Raw genomic sequence first — 21,271 nt, forward strand, 5'->3', positions numbered from 1 at the left:
TTGGTTACATGTCCCTTGGCAAGTTTCACTGCAATAAGGCGCTTTTGGTAGCCATCCACAAGCTTCTGCTTGAATTTTTGACCTCTCCTATGACAAAATTGGTGCAGTTTAGGTAAATTTGTTGGTTATCTGACATGGACTTGTTTCTTCAGCATTGTCCACACGTTTAAGTCAGGACTTTGGGAAGGCCATTCTAAATCCTTAATTCTAGCCTGATTTAGCCATCCCTTTACCACTTTTGACGTGTGTGTGTGGGGGTCATTGTCCTGTTGGAACACCCAACTGCGCCCAAGACCCAACCTCCGGGCTGATGATTTTAGGTTGTCCTGAAGAATTTGGCGGTAATCCTCCTTTTTCATTGTCCCATTTACTCTCTGTAAAGCACCAGTTCCATTGGCAGCAAAACAGGCCCGGAGCATAATACTACCACCACCATGCTTGACGGTAGGATTGGTGTTCCTGGGATTAGAGGCCTCACCTTTTCTCCTCCAAACATATTGCTGGGTATTGTGGCCAAACAGCTTAATTTCTGTTTCATTTGACGACAGATCTTTCCTCCAGAAGGTCTTATCTTGGTCCAAGTGGGTTTTATCCGATTACTTGATTAATTGACTAAACTGATCATTTGTTTCTTACATAAGTGGGTTTTATCTGATTCCTCGATTAATCGAACAAACTGATAAATTACACGATTACTAAAATAATTGGTAGTTTCAGGCTTAGATTGTCATTTACAAATTAAGATCTTTTTGTGGTAACTCTCTTTGTCATTGTGCTAGGTTTGAACATTAACCCTCTCATTGCAGCCCCATTTGCAGGCTTTTTGTCCATTTTGCACATCTCCCAGATACCATCAGAAGGCTGGCGGCACACTTTCCTCGATGAAATTCAAATGACCTTCGAGAACATTTCATCTTAATCGGTATTCATCCTTGGTGAGGCTTAGCCAGATTGATCTGTCATGGATCCCCTTGGTTTTTGTGCTAAGATCAGTGCATTTCAACAAGGCTTGGATGGACTGATGCACTTTGAAGTGAGAAGCCAGCTCTCAGTTAGCTGGTTCCCACGTGTCCATCATAAACCCCCTCATCCTCCTGAACACTGATGTGCAGTCCATCAGGGTTAGAAACAGTCAGCTGGGCTTTTTTGCTCGCTTTGTATTCCAGCATTGTTGCCTCAAAGCAGCTTCGAGTTGAAACTCAATATAATTATACAGTATATTGCTGAATAATTATAAAAAAAACATTGAAAACTAAGTCATCAGTTTTTTTTGTTGCTTGTACACAATCACTTGGTAATTACCTAGTTTATTATTATTATGACTATTGCACGCCCCTTCAACATTTCAGCATCAGTGATAAAACTGCTCATTTTGGTGTGACCTTTTATTTTGGCCACCCTGAAGCTTTCATGTACAATAATCAGCATCTCGCTATGCCACAGCTCTAAGGTAAATAGACTATCTCAACAAAAAAATAAGTGCTCACTAACATGATTAAGACATATTTGTAAACAACATTTGAGAGGCTAAATAAAAGCTCATGAAAAATGAGAGCAAAAACAGTAATGGTGTGCTTAGGAGTTGTCACAATACCATCATTTTAGTACAAATCCCCAAACCAGTGAAGTTGGCACATTGTGTAAATGGTTAATAAAAACAGAATACGATGATTTGCAAATCCTTTTCAACCTATATTCAATTGAATAGACTGCAAAGACAAGATACTTCATATTCGAACTGGAAAACGTTGTTATTTTTTACAAATATTAGCTCATTTGGAATTTGATGCCTGCAACATGTTTCAAAAAAGCTGGCACATGTGGCAAAAAAGGCTGACAAAGTTGAGGAATGCTCATCAAACAATTATTGGGAACATCCCACAGGTGAACAGGCTAATTGGGAACAGGTGGGTGCCATGATTGGGTATAAAAGCAGCTTCCATGAAATGCTCAGTCATTCACAAACAAGGATGGGGCGAGGGTCACCACTTTGTGAACAAATGAGTGACCAAATTGTCCGACAGTTTAAGAACAACATTTCTCAACCAGCTATATTGCAAGGAATTTGGGGATTTCACCATCTACGGTCCGTAATATCATCAAAAGGTTCAGAGAATCTGGAGAAATCACGGCAAGGCCGAAAACCAACATTGAATGGCCGTGACTTTCGATCCCTCACGCGGTACTGCATCAAAAACCGACATCAGTGTGTAAAGGATGTGTGGACCCCGACTTAAACAAGTTGAAAAACTTATTCGGGTGTTACCATTTAGTGGTCAATTGTACGGAATATGTACTTCACTGTGCAACCTACTAATAAAAGTCTCAATCAATCAATCAAACCACATGGGCTCAGGAACACTTCAGAAAATCACTGTCAGTAACTACAGTTTGTCGCTACATCTGTAAGTGCAAATTAAAACTCTACTATGCAAAGCGAAAGCCATTTATCAACAACACCCAGAAACACTGCCGGTTTCGATGGCCCCGAGCTCATCTAAGATGGACTGTTGCAAAGTGAAAAAGTGTTCTGTGGTCTGACGAGTCCACATTTTAATTTGTGGACGTTGTGTTCTCTGGACCAAAGAGGAAAAGAACCATCAGGACTGTTATAGGCGCAAAGTTCAAAAGCCAGCATATGTGATGGTATGGGGGTGTATTAGTGGGTAACTTACACATCTGTGAAGGCACCATTAATGCTGAAAAGTACATACAAGTTTTGGAGCAACATATGTTGCCATCCAAGGACCGTCTTTTTCATGGACGCCCCTGCTTATTTCAGCAAGACAATGCCAAGCCACATTCTGCACGTGTTACAGCAGCGGGTACTAGACTGGCCTGCCTGTAGTCCAGACCTGTCTCCCATTGAAAATGTGTGGCGCATTATGAAGCGTCAAATGCCACAACAGCTGTACATCAAGCAAGAATGGGAAATAATTCCATCTGAAAAGCTTCATAAATTGGTTTCCTCACTGGTAAAAATGCCCCTGTGACAACTTTTTTGCAATGTGTTGCTGCCCTTAAATTCTAAAACAATGATTATTTGCAAAAAAAAAAAAAAAGTTTCTAAGTTCAAACATCTTGTCTTTGAAGTCTATTCAATTGAATATAAGTTGAAAAGGATTTGCAAATCATTGTATTCTGTTTTTATTTACGAATTACACAACGTGCCAACTTCACTGGTTTTGGGTTTTGTAGTTGATACCGATACCTATACATTTTCTCAATTCTCAATACTTATTTGACACCACAATGAAATTAAAAAAAAACTGAGGCCATGTGTTATTAGGTTTACTACTTGATAGAAAAGTGTTTGAAATGGCCAATTATTGAAAATCACTGCTTTAAAATATTTATGCACATAATCTGAATTGTAGTATTAGCTGGCCAGAGGTAACCAATTATACATTGAAAAAAGAACAGCAGTGTTCTATAACCTCCCAGTATATCAAAACAAACAATACTGTGCTTGTAAATATCCTCCTACCGTATTTTTCAGATTAGAAATCACACCGGATTATAAATCGCACCGGCCGAAAATGCATAACAATGAAGGAAAAAAACATATATAAATCGCACTAGAGTATAAATCGCATTTTTTGGGAAAATTTATTTGATAAAATCCAACACCAAGAATAGACATTTGAAAGGCAATTTAAAATAAATAAAGAATAGTGAACAGGCTAAATAAGTGTACGTTATATGACATAAATAACCAACTGAGAACATGCCTGGTATGTTAACGTAACATATTATGTTAAGAGTCATTCAAATAACTATAACATATAGAACATAGGGATGATACTCGAAACCGGTTTTCCCGGTTGTTCGATAAGAAAAGAACCGAGTCCTCGGACTCGAATCCCTTTTTGAGAACCGGTACCCGTTATCGAGACCACTATAGTAAAGAAAAATAGTTAGTTCTTAATTAGAATCCCTAGGAACGAATCCCGTCCCGACCAGAAATGCCCCGTGGGACATCACAAGAAATGACGTCACGTAGCTCAGTCATTAGGCGCAGATAGCGAAAGCAGGAAAAAAATGGACGGGAAAAAGCGCTCCAAGGTGTAATAAAGTTCAAAACAAAAGGTATAATCCAATGAATAACTATACTGAGAGATTTGAGCAGGGTACAAACACATGACGAACACTTTTACGACCAACCGGAAACATAGCAACCAGGTTAGCAACGCACCTCCTTTACGGCAGCTGTCGCAACGTTCTTAACGCAACCGCAGCACATACATATATATACAACACATCTCCATTTTTTAACTTTTGTTTTTCTTTCCTTGTAAACAAAACAAAATCACACTGTATATGTGTTGTCTGTCTAATTATAAATAATGCAGACGAGGCGTGTTGGCTGAGTTCTTGACGTTCACTTTCACTACGTGCTCATAACCTCATTCTTAGCTGCCGGGTGGTGACATGCAACAACACTTTTCGGGGCTACCGCGCATGCTCGTCACTCCCGTTGCATGCTGGGTAGTGTAGTTGTTATATTCCCTTGCTCATAACATCACCTCTTTCCTCCTATAAAGAAATAATGTTAACTCAATAAAGTGTATTTCTTTTTTTAGCTTTAACTTTTAATTTTTTAGCATTGTAACCACATTTGCAAACAACTTTTCTCTTCATAGAATTTTCTTTCAATAAAGAAATAAAGTGCAAAAATGTCAAAGCATCATAACAAACAGTTATGTCAAATAGCAGCAGAAGTGCACTTTTTGGAGAGCTGTATTATTTTCAGTTTTGTGCCCGAGGGACTGATTTTATTTAACATTATATTATTATTTATACACCTATAATGATCACAGAGACAGGTTGTTTTTGTGTTACTGTATATATTTGTTTTTCTGAAAAATCCCACTTAATATATTTTGGGTAACAACAGTCAATATTTATTTATTTTATTTTATTTTTTTAGGGGGGTTAACAGTCAATATTTATTTATTTATTAGATTTTATTTTTTTCTTATATAATGAAAGTGAGCTTTTGTTAAACCAAATGTTGTGTGTTTTTTTCCATATACAACAACCTATCTGGACTCGATAAGAGAATCGATAAGGAATCGGTTCGATAAGAGGATCCGATAATAGGCTCGGACTCGATAATTTCTTATCAAACATCATCCCTAATAGAACATGCTATACGTTTACCAAACAATCTGTCACTCCTAATCGCTAAATCCGATGAAATCTTCTTCCTCGAATATTATTTGATATTTTACGGTAATGTGTTAATAATTTCACACATAAATCGCTCCAGAAAAAATAATCTGAAAAATACGGTAGATTGTAAAGTCCACCCTCTTTCTTCATCTAAAGCAGTGGTCCCCAACCACCCGGTACCGGTTCTTGGATCGATTGGTACCGGGTCGCACAAGAAATTTAAAAAATAAAAATATATAATATATATATTTATTTATTAAATCAACATAAAAAACACAAGATACACTTACAATTAGTGCACCAACCCAAAAAACCTCCCTCCCCCATTTATACTCATTTTTTTATGACAAAAAAAAAAAAAAGCACTATACCCGTAAAACTAGTCCATAGGATGGCACTATAGCACAAACGGTAAAACACTTTCGAAGTGTATTTGCTTGCTTTGCTTTTCTTGTTTGAAGCTATTTTTAGTATGGCTGTTATCGGAAAAAAATCTTAAATTAGTCGCACCGTCTTATATGCCACAGGGTTCAAAGTGTAGGAAAAAAGTAGTGGCTTAACAAAGCCCAGGTGGGCCATCTACGCACCTGTCGCTGATTTCGAGGCCGGTCCTGGCACACCCCGCTTCGCTGCAGGCCCGCAGGCCACGCCCCCTCCACACATGTATTTAAAGACAAATATTTGTGTCAACACTTCAGCTTTTTCTCATTATGTTATGCTTTTTTGCTTTTTGTTTATTGGATTTTTTGCTGCATAGTATTCATCATATACTTCTACAATGTGCTATGAAAAAAGAGGTGTGTTCAGCAAATGCCCCCAAGGCCACACTTTACCTTCCTGGTGAAATAATTAAAGCTGTGGTGTTTAAAGTGTTGCCACACGACAGAAAAGTGTCTCTAAGATGTGTTTTCTTAACACTGGTGGAAGTGATAAAGGTTGGGATTTATGCTTCTGGAGTTTTTCTGCATGCTGTGGTAATGCAGTTCCTAGGTTTGTGGTGGCGTATCCCCACACTCACTTACTTTTGTGACTAGCATATAAAAACATCATGCAAAATACACTTATTTCACTTTTAATCAGTGATGGCCAAGCTATTGGGAAAATGTAGTAAGTAGTACTGTGGATCTCCCCAAAAGGAGGCGGAATCCTCAACAACTGCAGTGCCTTCATGTAGCTGGTTGATGTTGCTGTGATGCTTCCGTGCTTAACCCCACCACCTCCGTATAAATACCGCGTTTACGTCGTAAAGGTCCCGTAGAAAAACGTGACTGGCCGTTTTAACAGTATTTTGACGGATCTTGCAGTGCAAATACAGAGAGTGCCATTTTTTACACGGTGAAAGGTGTTTTGTACACAGCCCATTTCAAACCGCTAAGACTGTCACAAAATATTGAACATGTTATATTTTTGTTGGGTTAATTAATGGCAGTGAGTGACGGATGACCAGGTTTTGTATTTGGTGTTAACACGGTCTTTGGCGTAGCACGGCGAATTGTCGAACCGCCATCAACCACCATCTAAATAGGCAATTTGTGAACGCCCCTTTAGTGTTACTAAACTTTAACAATTATAATTTATTTTGATGTATTTCTTTTTTTTAATATTATTTATGTATTATTTATTATATTGTGTGTGTGTGTGTATATATATATATATATATATATATATATATATATATGTGTGTGTATGTATGTGTTTGTTTTTATATATATATATATATATATATATATATATATATATATATATATATATATATATATATATATATATATATATATATATATATATATATATATATATATATATATAAAGTATATATATGTTTATTATATATATTTGTTTGTTTTTATATATATAAACTGACAGAGAGGGGTCAGCGGATGCTGAAGCGCATAGTGCAAAGACTTTCTGCACAGTCAGTTGTTACAGAGGTCCAAACTTTGTATGACCTTCCAATTAGCCCACATACAGTACGCAGAGAGCTTCATGGAATGGGTTTCCATGGCCGAGCAGCTGCATCTAAGCCATACATCACCAAGTCCATTGCAAAGCGTCGGATGCAGTGGTGTAAAGCACGTCGCCACTGGACTCTAGAGCAGTGGGGACGTGTTCTCTAGAGTGATGAATCACGCTTTTCCATCTGGCAATCTGATGGACCAGTCTGGGTTTGGAGGTTGCCAGGAGTTGCCACCCTGGTTTACGTTCAAGACCTCTATCTTAGTAGTTGGCATGGCTTATTGGATCCTCCTATGGCAGGCCTGGGCAATTATTTTGACTCAGGGGGCCAAATTTAGAGAATAAATATGTCTGGGGGCTGGTATATCTATTTTTAGGAACACTAATACAAAACCTCACAATAATGTCTGATTGAAAGCTAAAAATGTTATGACTGACCGCCTTAAAAACGGAATGGAATTTTACAATTTTTTTTACTGAATGAGACACCCGGAATGTATATGAAAATAAAAACATGCACCTGGGGATAGGTTGATTGGCAACACTAAATTGGCCCTAGTGTGTTAATATGAGTGTGAATGTTGTCTGTCTATCTGTGTTGGCCCTGTGATGAGGTGGAGACTTGTCCAGGGTGTACCCCGCCTTCCGCCCGAATGCAGCTGAGATAGGCTCCAGCACCCCTCGCGACCCCAAAAAGGGACAAGCGGTAGAAAATGGATGGATGGATTTACAATATTAACTATGAACGATAAAACACTGATTATTGACAACATATGAACGTCACACCCCCTCTCGATCGACATATTTTACAATCAGGCGAAACCCAACAAAAATGCAACAAACAGCCAAATATTAAAAAAAAAACCCCACCCAAAAATCTGATACATCTGATATATCACTTAGCTTTAGAACTTGATTGTAAAAATCTCCTTCCGCATCTGTCCCTGACAGCTCTGGAAACACTTTGTGGAAACGCTCCCCACCCACAGTGCTTGGTGCCTCGTCTGAGCTGTTGTGACTTAGATTATAGTAACTAATTAGGTTACCATAGTAACTAATTAAATGACCATAGTAACTAATTCGATTACCGTAGTAACTGGTATATCATGCAACAGTGCCGATTCCAACCATTGAAATACTTTGTTTAGTTCAAGACTTACGGTCATTAGAAAACATCACTGCACATCATAATGGCAGCTACAGTTTCCATCTTAAAGATCTAAAAAAGTATTATTTGAGAATGTCCGGTGGGCCAGATTAAAAAGCTTAACGAGCCGCATTTGGCCCCCGGGCCTTAATTTGCCCAGATATGTCATATGGTGTGTAGTATAGCTACGAAAGTATTAAAAGTCCTATCAGCAAAATCTATATCATTAGGGACCGAGTCCCTTTGGGACAGTGGACCCTATTGTATTTGGACCCTATTGTATTTCTAGCGTTTTATTATTATACCGCCGCGATCTAATCAAAAAACCAAAACTCAAAATTGCGCTCTAGCGCCCCCTAGGAAGAAAACACAGACAAAACTGCCTGTAACTCCCAGTAGGAATGTTGTAAAGACATGAAACAAAAACCTCTATGTAGGTCTCACTTAGACCTATATTTCATACACTGACAACCCCCAGCAAAAATCAACAGCAAGTTTGCAATTCCCCCTTCAAAACAAAAGTTGTGTAAAAACAGTCACCTTTTTTCAAACATTATCTCCTCTGAGCGTGTTTGTCGTGTCGGCTATAAATTAGCACAGGAGAGAGATTGAACCCTTCTGATTAAAAGTTGATGAAAGAGTTTTAATTACTGCTTCGGTTTGGATTTTATGAGCCCTCAAAGATCGGCCCGTCCATCGCTGCTTGCAGTTTAAATTTTTTCTTGTTTATATTGTATTTCGTCAATATTGTACAACCCTTTATACAGAGTTGTACATAGTGTGCCCTACATACATGTGTGATGTGGTGCACAACACTGTGTTCTATTCTGACATGACTGAATGTCTGTGATTTGTGCTTCTTAACATGCTTCAAAACTCACCAAATTGGACACACACTTCAGGACTGGCGAAAATTGCGATCTAATCAAAAAACCAAAACTCAAAATTGCGCTCTAGCGCCCCCTAGGAAGAAAACACAGACAAAACTGCCTGTAACTCCCAGTAGGAATGTTGTAAAGACATGAAAGAAAAACCTCTATGTAGGTCTCACTTAGACCTATATTTCATACACTGACAACCCCCAGCAAAAATCAACAGCAAGTTTGCAATTCCCCCTTCAAAACAAAAGTTGTGTAAAAACAGTCACCTTTTTTCAAACATTATCTCCTCTGAGCGTGTTTGTCGTGTCGGCTATAAATTAGCACAGGAGAGAGATTGAACCCTTCTGATTAAAAGTTGATGAAAGAGTTTTAATTACTGCTTCGGTTTGGATTTTATGAGCCCTCAAAGATCGGCCCGTCCATCGCTGCTTGCAGTTTTAATTTTTTCTTGTTTATATTGTATTTCGTCAATATTGTACAACCCTTTATACAGAGTTGCACATAGTGTGCCCTACATAAATGTGTGATGTGGTGCACAACACTGTGTTCTATTCTGACATGACTGAATGTCTGTGATTTGTGCTTCTATTCAGACTATCCAGTGAGTAACATGACGACCTTGCGCTTTGGACAACACCTCATCAAGGTCTCTGCCGTGTTCCTGCAGACAGAACTGTCCTTTGCTCTTGTCAACAGGAAGCCTGTGGTGCCTGGACGTATCCTTGTTGTGGTTTCTAACAAGAGGTAGGACACGGGCGACTCTAAAAAAAAAAAAAAAAAAAGAAGTAATTTAAATGTAACACCTCACATATCACATTATTTACCAAGTGTGGCTTGGTTGGTTGGGCGGCCGTGCCAGCAACCTGAGGGTTCCTGGTTCGATCCCCGTCTGCAAGACAATTCACTCTTACTCCTGATGGGTCCTGGTTAGGGCCTTGCATGGCAGCTCCCCCATCAGTTTGTGAATGTGTGTGTAACTTGGGTGAATGTGGAAATAGTGTCAAAGCGCTTTGGAGTACCTTGAATGTAGAAAAGCGCACTACAGGCATAACCCATTTACCATTTAAAAGGACGTATGTCTTAATCTGTATGTCAAGTATGTTTTATTCATATATCCATATAACAATTGGTTCCCAGCCACATGGAGCACGTCAATCATCATACTGCAACTGTCCAAAAATTTGTAATGCACTTGCAGGCCTCAAATTTAAATTTTTTAAGATCAAGGCAAGTGTTGCCTTAAAGGAGGGCTCATATTTTAGGGCACCAAAGCAAGTAATAAGGGCCCCAAGGAAAATTTAATGATGCCTTTATCTCTATTTTTACATTTTGGTAGAGGGAGGTATTTTTTGTTATTATATATTTGTTTAAGTTTTGTACATTTATATGTACATGTAAATGATGTATAGGGACAGATCCATTAAGAGTTTGAGCAGAAACTATAGGAATTAACTATACACAATAAAACATTAACAAAGTTAATGGTTTTTTGAAGTAGTACCTTTGTGACATGAAAAAACACAAGTAATGTAAAAAAAAACCTTGTGTTTACTTTTTGATATTACAATAAAACACGAAGCAGTCTGGCTAATGAAGATTAAATCTAATAAACAAGCTTAGTTCTTCTCTTGGTACAGTACAACAGTTTGGCCAACAAAAATACAGAGGAGTGACACCTCTCACATCGAATACGCAATCGTCACAGCCGTTGTTCAGTTTGATGAGATGACAAAACATTTGAGCCAGTATTGATGTTATTTGAACACTGATACAGTTTGCAGTTAAATAAAGGGCGAGTGAACATCCCAGTCAACAAAGTAAAGACTTTATAAACAAGTTGTGACAACGTTCACGACACATCCCCTGCTGCAAAACATCAAATAGTTTTCTCCTTCGCTGTATATTTTTAGTGTGGGGACAAGTGTCTCCAATATTGTCCACACCTGGCTCCATCTAAACACAGCAGTGAGCTCTTAAACGCACGCCGGGAAGCCGTAAACCAAGTGCTGGGCTCCGTTTACGTTGAAGGGAAATCTCCCGAGCAAAGTCTGTGTCCTTAGTCCGCCATTATTATCAAGCCAAAGGAGGCTAGTGCGCATGCGCCTGACTTTGTGTTGTCTAAAATGCATTAATAAATTACATTTTTTTCGGTAATTAAAACATTAGACGGTATTACTAACCGTCTGGAATTTTATCGCAAATTATCAGGATACCGTTTACTGTTACATGCCTCGTCCATTAACAAGTAAAAAGTCAAAGGTGGTCACACATGTTCTTGTTGCAGATGTTGGTACATTTTTTAGGGTTTACGGCAAATGAGGAAGGCGGTCGCAGATTTTGCCGCAGTTGCCGTGGTTAAATTTGAGCCCTGCACTTTTTCCGAACTGTAAGATAAAGATTGTTAGCAAACGACCCATCACTAGATTCCATTAATCTTTGATATGAAACAAAAAGTATACACCTATGAATGTCGATATAATGGGACCCATAACTTGGAGTATCTTTAACAGTAATCCATTATGTTTCATCCATTATGAGTTCAGCCTTGACATATCAGAACAATAAGTAAAGCATTACCTAAATCACCCTGCCGTTGCCTGGCAACAGATGTTTGGTGGAAAGAAAATACCCTCTCTAACGACTGTGTATACCTTACTGTACATATACATCCACACTTAATGAGGATGCATGTGGCTGGAAAGCACAATGACATTCAGAATGTATCTTTTTCTTTGTATTGTCAGAGTAGGGCTTCACAAACTAGGAATTTTCAACATAAACAAACTCACAAAATAATATTAGATAAAAAGATATTTGTCCCTGCAGGATTTCAAAATGTCCCGAATTTATTAAATCCCTGCAAATTATTTGCTTTGGTTGATGATGTATGGATGAGTGGTTCAGTACATTTCTACACTGATACCATGTAAATAAACATATTTATTTTACTAAAGTTTAAGTGAATGAAATACAATGCAATAATATATACAACGATATTATTTAAAAACAAAGTGTATAGGTTTTTACAAAAAATGTCAGGCTTTTATCCACAATGTCCAACAACAATGAGCAATGAGTAACTGTGTATTTAGCGTAGTAACACATCGTCTTGCAATAAGTAAGATCGCTACGGCAAGAGGTAAGGTAGCTTTTGCGTCAGCAGCCAAATGGCTTTTGAGTTTGTAACGCACAACATAATGCAATAGGACACCAATCTGTACTGACTCAAAACCTGAACAATCATAATACAGTATCGGTAAATTATTATTTCATGTTTTTGTGTACACCGCTACCTCAATAGTGTATGTAGTTTGATCAATATGATAAATAAATGATCAATATTATATTGACTCAATCGATGGACAGTTGTCTTTTCGTGTCGTTCTGGCAATATTTAGGTCCTAAATGGCTGTCAAAGTGTGCCAACTTGTCAGAATACCTACTAAGACTTATTCTGCCCAGGCGAAATGCATGATTTATGCACTAGAATACATTTACAGGGAGCAAGGAGGCGAGGAAACAGCAGACCGCTCGATGATGTAAACATAGCACACACGGAAGTGATCACGGCGCCGCCATAAATAGTTTGTCTGCGTTAGTACTTATAATAACAATATCACTAATAGTTGGTTAATATTAAAATCACAAAATTCTAATGGAATTTTGTTGGCGGTTTTGGAATGGTTACTTATTGGATTTTATGGGCAAAATAGAGGAGAGGCCATTGGCTCCCTTTGTTAACTAACTTGTATTTATGTTTATTTACAATTTAAAATGCATCAAAAAAAAAATCCATCCGTCGTCATGTCTTTCATAATGGTTGTAAACGATACGCAAACTTCCAAAAAAAGTGAAGTTACCCTATAAGCTACTTTTTTTGTTTACCATCCATTAAAAGGTAGGCCTACATGTCGTTGACGACCAAACTACTAGAGGAAAGTAAATTGTGTAATCTTATGTACAGTGTTCATGAATGTTATGCTGAAACTATGGAATTGTCTGAATGTAATTTATTTTTGTTAATTGCTAAACAATTAACACATTCAATTTGAAAATGTGGTGTCCCAAAAGCTAGCGTTGATCCAACAAACACGTTTCTCATAGTTTGTCTTTGGTTTTGGAACGATATTTTTTCTGAAATATATGGCAATTCTGCTGATTCTCAATGCTTACGGCGTATTGTTTGTGGGACAGCTTGGTTGTAGTCGGAGCACAAAAGAATTCCCCACAATCTGTTTGGTTGAAGTATGCATATGCATGTGCGGTGGAAATAATGATGTTGTGGTGCAGATCGGTGTGTACTGGACCATTGTGGTGAAGATAGAGCTGAGCCAGAAGTAAACACACTTTTTTTTTAATCGTTCCAAGCTCCCTTCTGGTCACAAGCACAGTCGGGATGTTTCCTCTGCAGCTTCCTTACCCCATCTGATCTGACTCCTACTGTATTTTCCTGATGGCATTGAGTAGCGGATGACAAATGAATGACAGATAACCTTTTCTGTATGATCAATCAACCTATTGGATATTGTTTGACAGTTTGTGATGTTGAAGCTTACTGTTGTAAATACTGGGGTGTCCTCTATAAGTCATTTACATTTGAATCGTAAGAATCTGCTGACTGAATTTATATGTGATGCTGCTGTGTAAAATTAAATACGATGCAAACTCAAACCTGATGATAGTCTCATCAAAATATATAACTCGTGACAAGATGATTTATTCTTTCTCCCAAAATAGCTTTGTTGAGTGTCTTAGAAGGAGACCGATGCTTAGTTGTTGTTTTTTTTCTTAGTTTTGTTGTTACAATGTTGGATACTTGTGGTAAACAATGTCAAAACAACAAATCATGAGGTTCATGCATTTAGGCGTGAGCTTGCATGCAGTTTTGGATGCCTCTGTTTGTGGTGTTTGGTCATCTGGCTCAGTGGCGTGCAGTCACTAGAGGCAGGGGAGGCACGGCCTCACCTGCCATCATGGAAAGAAAAAAAATGTAAAAAGAAAAAAATAATAATTAAATTGTTATATGTATCCAGTGATTATAGTAAAGTTATTTTCCTTTTAACTTCACCAGTTTTAGATTATTTTTATTTTCACATTTGCCGTTCAAATACTGAGAAGAGACGGTGCTGTGATCAGCAGCCAGTTGAGGCACGTCACTCAATTGTGCCTCAACATGGATTGTGCGCAATGACTCGGCTAACTGCTGGCCTGCTGTGCAGTGAGACCGTATTGCTATATGAATTATATTATACATTTCCATAGTTTAGTTAGCTGAGGTATATAATGTCCAGTGTATTTTGTCAACAACTGTATGTGTGTAAAGTATTTCTTGTGCTGAGCGATCATAATACTGCTGCGAAGATGCACTGTGAGAGGCTCGCCTCATAACCCCGCCTCCTGGTGCCAAGCACCTCCGCCGCAGAATGCACTGCCCGACGGGAGCGCCACACCAACCAAAGCCCACACCCAAACCCTCCACGTGCAAGACCGAATCCACCCCAAAAAAAGTTACTTAATAAGAAGCCAAAAAGTGCAAAAACAACAATACTCGCGCCGGAGGAGCTGCGAATGACCGCAGGGACACAACATTAGGTACACCTGCAGACTGCAGCACGGATTTCATATGTCATTCATTTACAACTCCTCCAACATGAACACCACTGTTCCCGCACTTATAAGTAAAGGTAAGACCATAATAAATTTTTTTTTTATTAAATGTGCTTTTTTGTGTGCTACAGTTTCTATGTGTAAAGTTAAAGTTAAGTTAAAGTACCAATGATTGTCACACACACACTAGGTGCGGTGAAATGTGTCCTCTGCATTTGACCCATCCCCTTGTTCACCCCCTGGGAGGTGAGGGGAGCAGTGGGCAGCAGCGGCGCCGTGCCTGGGAATCATTTTTGGTGATTTAACCCCCAATTCCAACCCTTGATGCTGAGTGCCAAGCAGGGAAGAATGTTGGTATGAGCTTTTAAACATAACCCGTTAACTGCTGCCAATCAAATGGTGAATAAGATACTCTTTAGGGTTCATATGTTTGTAAATCTGACTGTGATGAAGTCCGTGCCTCACCAGTCATGAACCTCACCGCACGTCACTGGTCTGGCTACAGCGAGGTGGACGTACTTATTTGTTCATTAAATAAATATGTCAGCCAGACGCGGAGAAGCTCTGCATGAGGCCAGCAGAGTTTGAGGAAACACGAGAAGGTAGGATAAAGTAAAGTTTTCATCTAATCCTGGCAAGCGCATAATAACACCCGACGTGCACCATGCAGTGACATAAATAGTGCTATAAGCAGCTTTTATTTTAAATCCAGAGTCAACATGAGGTGCACCTAATGTTTAAATATTAAACGGGCAAATCTGTGTAATCTTTATGAAGATATTTTTGCCTGTTTGTGGAAAGAAAAATAGCGGTGACATACAAAACCCAAAATTCGTAAATTAAAACATAATACAATGAATTGCGAATCTTTTTCAACTTATATTCCATTGAATAGACTGCAAATACAATATGTTTAATGTTCCAACTGATAAACTTAATTTTTTTTGCAAATAATCATTAACTTTAACATTTAATGGCAGCAACACATTGCAAAAAAGTTGTCACAGGGACATTTTTACCACTGTGTTACATGGCCTTTCCTTTTAACAACACTCAGTAAACATTTGGGAACTGAAGAGACCAATTTTTGAAGATTTTCAGGTGGATTTATTTCCCATTCATGCCTGATGTACAGCTTAAGTTGTTCAACAGTCCGGGGGTCTCCGTTGTGGTATTTTAGGCTTCATAATGCACCACACATTTTCAATGGGAGACAGGTCTGGACTACAGGCAGGCCAGTCTAGTACCCGCACTCTTTTACTATGAAGCCACGCTGTTATAACACGTGGCTTGGCATTGTCTTGCTGAAATAAGCAGGGGCGTCCATGATAACGTTGCTTGGATGGCAACCGTTGCTCCAAAACCTGTATGTACCTTTCAGCATTAATGGTGCCTTCACAGATGTGTAAGTTACCCATGCTTTGGGCACTAGTCTTAGTACTGTAGTATATTTGTTCATTCTATGGTTACATATGGGACGTGAGTCACATGGTTCTCTTACGTCAGTCTCGGAAGTAGTAAAATCAGCTGTTCACCTGCCGGGGTTTCTCCTGAGGGATAAAAGAGGGGATTAAGGGAAAGTCCTTCTTCAGCTGCCGCCTCGTTTTAACATACATTACTGCCTTTGCACAAGTCAATGTTTAGTTTTGTATGCACAATAAATCAACACAAAATCTGTACTTTGGAGCAATGTTCAAGGACTATTATTTGGCTTGTTAGTTCCCGTCACAGACGAGCGATGATGGTCACGGACTTTTGTTTGAGGGAAGAGTTGTTTGATGTTGTTTGAGGCTAGAAAATGTCCGATGCTTTGCAACAGTCAGCCTTAATGAATTGTTGCAGCTCGGTGATTTATGAGTACGCCATGCAACGCGCGTTTGCGAGACGAACGGGTGTAATGCACGGCCGCGCTCGGGGGGGCTGTGGCCGCATTGTGGAGAGGCTGGAGAGAGAGAGGCGAGGCATGCGGCCGTGTTTGGGTGTTGAAATGCTTGCCTGATGGCGAGTCTGTTGGTAATTCTCCGGGTGGGGGTGTCACTGATGTCATACTAATAAACAACTTTTCGAATAGTCGCGATCGACGGGTTGGCGACCACTAATCTAGACCTCAAGGAAGTGTTTTAAATATAGATTAAAACCATGGTAGGTTCCTCTTAAACTTGTCTTACCTATTACCATATTTTTTTGACTATAAGGCACACTTAAAATCCTTTCATTTTCTTAAAACTCGACACTGCGCCTTATAACCTGGTGCGCCTAATGTAAATTTTGGTTGTGCTTACCGACCCCGAAGCTATTTTATTTGGTACATGGTGAAATGGTAAGTGTGACCAGTAGTATGGCAGTCACACATAAGAGATATGCGTAGACTGCAATATGACTCAAGTAAACAACACCAGCATGTTATATGTTCCATTGAAAATATAGAACATTACACACGGCGCTCAAAAATCTATCAAAATGTTTTAGTAGGACTTTGGTAATCTATGAAGCCGCACCGCTTGATGGATTGTACTGTGCTTCAACATAGGAGTATTATTGTGGTGTGTGTATAAGGTAAGACATATTATCTGGCGTTTAGTTTCGCAATATTATGCAAAAGCAACTTTTCTTACCTTCTGGTACCTGCTGATCTGTATTTGGGATCTGCATAAGTCCTGAAAATTTGCGCCTGTCCGCCTTTGTAGTCCGTGCCGACACCGTAGTCGATAAGCTTCTTCTTTTTCGCTATCTTTTTGTTATGGGACATTCATCCTCCCCTGTTGCCATTTCTAATATAAAGTAGTGTAAAGTTCTTACTTATATCTGTCAGTAAACTCACCATGAAAGCACTAAAACATACTGGTGTAGTGAGTTTACATTATTCACCCAAGGAACTTTAGTTATTAGACAGTTCTGATCTGACGGTTTTTCACAGGACACATTTCCGGCCTCGTTGCACTAGTGAGCCACGGATGAAGAGATGCTGCTCCGTTATTGATTGAAGTAAAGTCTGAATGTCATTAAAACAGTTAATATAAAATATACGTTATAACGACGTGGCGCAGTTGGGAGAGTGGCCGTGCCAGCAACCTCGTCACGTCCGTTGTGTCCTTGAGCAAGACACTTCACCCTTGCTTCTGATGGGTCGTGGTTAGGGCCTTGCATGGCAGCTCCCGCCATCAGAATCAGAAATACTTTATTAATCCCAGAGGGGAAATTAAAATGTTCAGCACAATCCCATTCAAGATCAGACAATCATTATAGGGAGACAGAACAGGATCGCTGACGGGTCTGCCAACTTCTGGCGCCCCTTACAAAAAACGTGAGACACAGGTAAACATTGAGGGGGAGAAAAATACAATCGGTCTAAGCCTAGGCCCCTGGAGAGGGGGTCCAGACTGAGGCCAAGGGGAAAAAAAACTAATAGCCATAGCACAGATCTAGTGATCAGTGTGTGAATGTGGAAATAGTGTCAAAGCGCTATGAGTACCTTGAAGGTAGAAGTATAACCCATTTACCATTTATAAACAAAGAGAGGTTACCTTCTTGTGTTGTCCTGTTGTGTGGGTGTAGTATGCTTAGCCATTCCTTTTCCTCTAGTCTTCCAGTGATAATGTTTCTTGGAAAAAAACTTTGTGCATTTTCTGCCCCGGTGGTGAGGATTTGTATCATAGAAGTTACTTTTAAACTACATTGTCATGTGCACATTATTCTGACTCCCAAAGGCCAATGTACATGCGTTGGTGATCCAAGGGCTACGTTTCTTTGTGCACGTCTAACCGTGCATGGATCACCGGCACTTGCGTGCTCAAAATCATACAAACAAAATCAAAGTCATCAGTTTCTCCAAGCGAAATGATTTGCTGTTTCTTGACCTTTATTGTCTCCCTCGTGTCTGGTAGCTTTGCATATCTGGCCTGGGGGAGCTTTGTTTGTTTGCTGGTATGAATCGAGGTGGATGTTTGAGTAAGGCCTTGCAGACATGTCACAGCCCACTTTCATTGTCTAGACGGCAGACGACCGGCCAGCGAAGGATCACAAGACACGGAGAAATGCATCACCAAGGGCATGCAAGGCAGCAGACTTGATAATGACACCGGTTGTTTTGATGTTTTTTTAATTTGTGACATTCAAAGAAAAAAGTGGCTGCTGGTGTGCCACTGCCAAAGTAAACTTCATTAGATTGTTGACCTTCTGCCGACAATCTATTAGTGTTTGACTCCAGTGGACGGAAAGCTTTCTGGTAGAGATGTCCGATAATATCGACCTGTCTATATTATCGGCCGATAAATGCTTTAAAATGTAATCGGAAATTATCGGTTTCAACCTCCCGATTTTCCAGAGAGACCCCCGAATTTCAGTGCCTCTCCCGAAAATCTCCCGGGGCAACCATTCTCTCGACTTCCACCCTGAAAATATTATTGGGGGCGTGCCTTAAAGGCACGGCCATTAGCGTCTGGCCCAGTCACATAATATATGCGGCTCTCACACATATAAGTGAACGCAAGCCATACTTAATCAACAGCCATACAGGTCACACTGAGGGTGACCGTATAAACAACTTTAACTCTGTTACAAATATGCGCCACACTGTAAACCCACGCCAAACAAGAATGACAAACACATTTCGGGAGAACATCCGCACCGTAACACAACATAAACACAACAGAACAAATACCCAGAACCCCTTGCAGCACTAACTCTTCCGGGACGCTACAATAAACACACCCCGCTACCACCAAACCCTCCCCCCATCTCCCAAATTTGGAGGTCTCAAGGTTGGCAAGTATGCTCTAGTATACTCTGGACTGAAGCTATGTGCCTTCATTGTATTTGTAGCTGTTGATTTGAGGCATGTTATTAAAAAAAAATTAAAAAATAATGCACTTTGTGAAAGTCAAAGTATAGTATTTCCCATAGTTGTAGTGGGTATCAGGATTATCTCAGGGAGAGCATGTCCCAAATTCCAAGCTGCTGTTTTGAGGCATGTTAAAAAAAAATAATGCACTTTGTGACTTCAATAATAAATATGGCAGTGCCATGTTGGCACTTTTTTTCCATAACTGGAGTTGAAGTTGTTCTCTTATTTTGGAAAACCTTGTTTTTGAGTGATTGATTGAAACTTGTATTAGTAGATTGCACAGTACAGTACATATTCCGTACAATTGACCACTAAATGGTAACACCCGAATAAGTTTTTCAACTTGTTTAAGTCGGGGTCCACGTTAATCAATTCATGGTAAAGTTACATTGTTTAATGCATCCAGCGGGGCATCACAACAAAATTAGGCATAATAATGTGTTCATTCCATGACTGTATTTATCGGTATCGGTTGATATCGGAATCAGTAATTAAGAGTTGGACAATATCGGATATCGGCAAAAAAGCCATTATCGGACATCTCTACTTTCTGGTATTCCATCTTTTTTTTAATAATCTTTTTTTTATTTAGAGACTTAAGATAATAAGCTTCTCTTCTTGAAAACAGGGTCCGTTATGCACAACAAAAATCCAAACATTTTGTATATATAAAAAGGAGAAACATCAGTGTACAAAATAATTGAGAATGATCTTCCATGGAGCAACACAACCATCATTTATCTTCATCTTCAGGACTTAAAGGGGAACTTTTATGCAAAACCAAGTTTGCTTACCTACTGGTACCTGCTGTTGTGTATTTGGAATCTGCATAAGTCCTGAGTCCCTCTCGGCAGGAGAAGTAATGCACCCACTTCACTGCATAAACTGAAATCTAAGTAAGATTACATATCTCAAATAAGGGTGACATTTGCTTATTTTCTGTCTGATAAGATAATTCTTCTCACTAAGCAGATTTTATGTTAGAATGTTTTACTTGTTTTAAGGGTTTTGGTCTTAAATGATCTCAGTAAGATATTACAGCTTGCTGAGATTTTATTACCTATATTGAGTAAAACATGCTTGAAACTAGAATATCAACTGATGCAAAGCTGTGTCATCAACACTCACAAGTATAAAACTACTTTTTTAAAGTAATAATTTCTTACTTCAAGCATGAAAAAAAAAATCATGATGCCGAGCACACATCATTATGTCAAGATAATGGCACTAGCATTTACTTAATTTAAGAATATTTTTCAACATATTGAGCAAAAATGTCAATTTTTTTTTTCTACCAAGAAAAGTGTACTTGTTATTAGTGAGAATATACTTATTTTAAGGTCTTTTGGGGTTCATTGAGGTTAGCTAATTTTACTTGTTTTGGAAAGTCTTGACAAGCCGAATTTTCTTGTTCTATTGGCAGATAATTTTGCTTAGTTCAAATAAAATACCCCTAATTTTTTCTTGTTTTTGAACACTGACATTTTGCAGTGTGTTCCCTTCGCTAGCCTGTGGGACACCCTTGGGCAAGGTGGAGTACCCACCTACCCTGTTTTTCCACTGGGTATGGCAGTGATTATATCAAGCACCAATGATTGTCACACACACACACACTAGGTGTGGTGAAATTAACCTCTGCATTTGACCCAATACCCTTGTTCA

The 21,271-nt window shown here is 39.0% G+C and overlaps 1 protein-coding gene across 4 annotated transcripts in view; it reads left to right on the forward strand.

Annotated features, from left to right (window-relative positions):
• Positions 1–21,271, forward strand: part of fhit (fragile histidine triad diadenosine triphosphatase) — a 280,831-nt gene that overhangs the window by 50,681 nt on the left and 208,879 nt on the right. For all 4 annotated transcript variants that reach the window (XM_062037902.1, XM_062037903.1, XM_062037904.1 and 1 more), the window contains one exon: positions 9,753–9,875. In XM_062037902.1, the coding sequence (XP_061893886.1) occupies positions 9,753–9,875 (123 nt within the window). The remainder of the gene's footprint in view (positions 1–9,752; positions 9,876–21,271) is intronic.

Source organism: Entelurus aequoreus, linkage group LG26 (genome assembly GCF_033978785.1).
Source record: "Entelurus aequoreus isolate RoL-2023_Sb linkage group LG26, RoL_Eaeq_v1.1, whole genome shotgun sequence".
In the NCBI taxonomy this organism is placed as follows: domain Eukaryota; kingdom Metazoa; phylum Chordata; class Actinopteri; order Syngnathiformes; family Syngnathidae; genus Entelurus; species Entelurus aequoreus.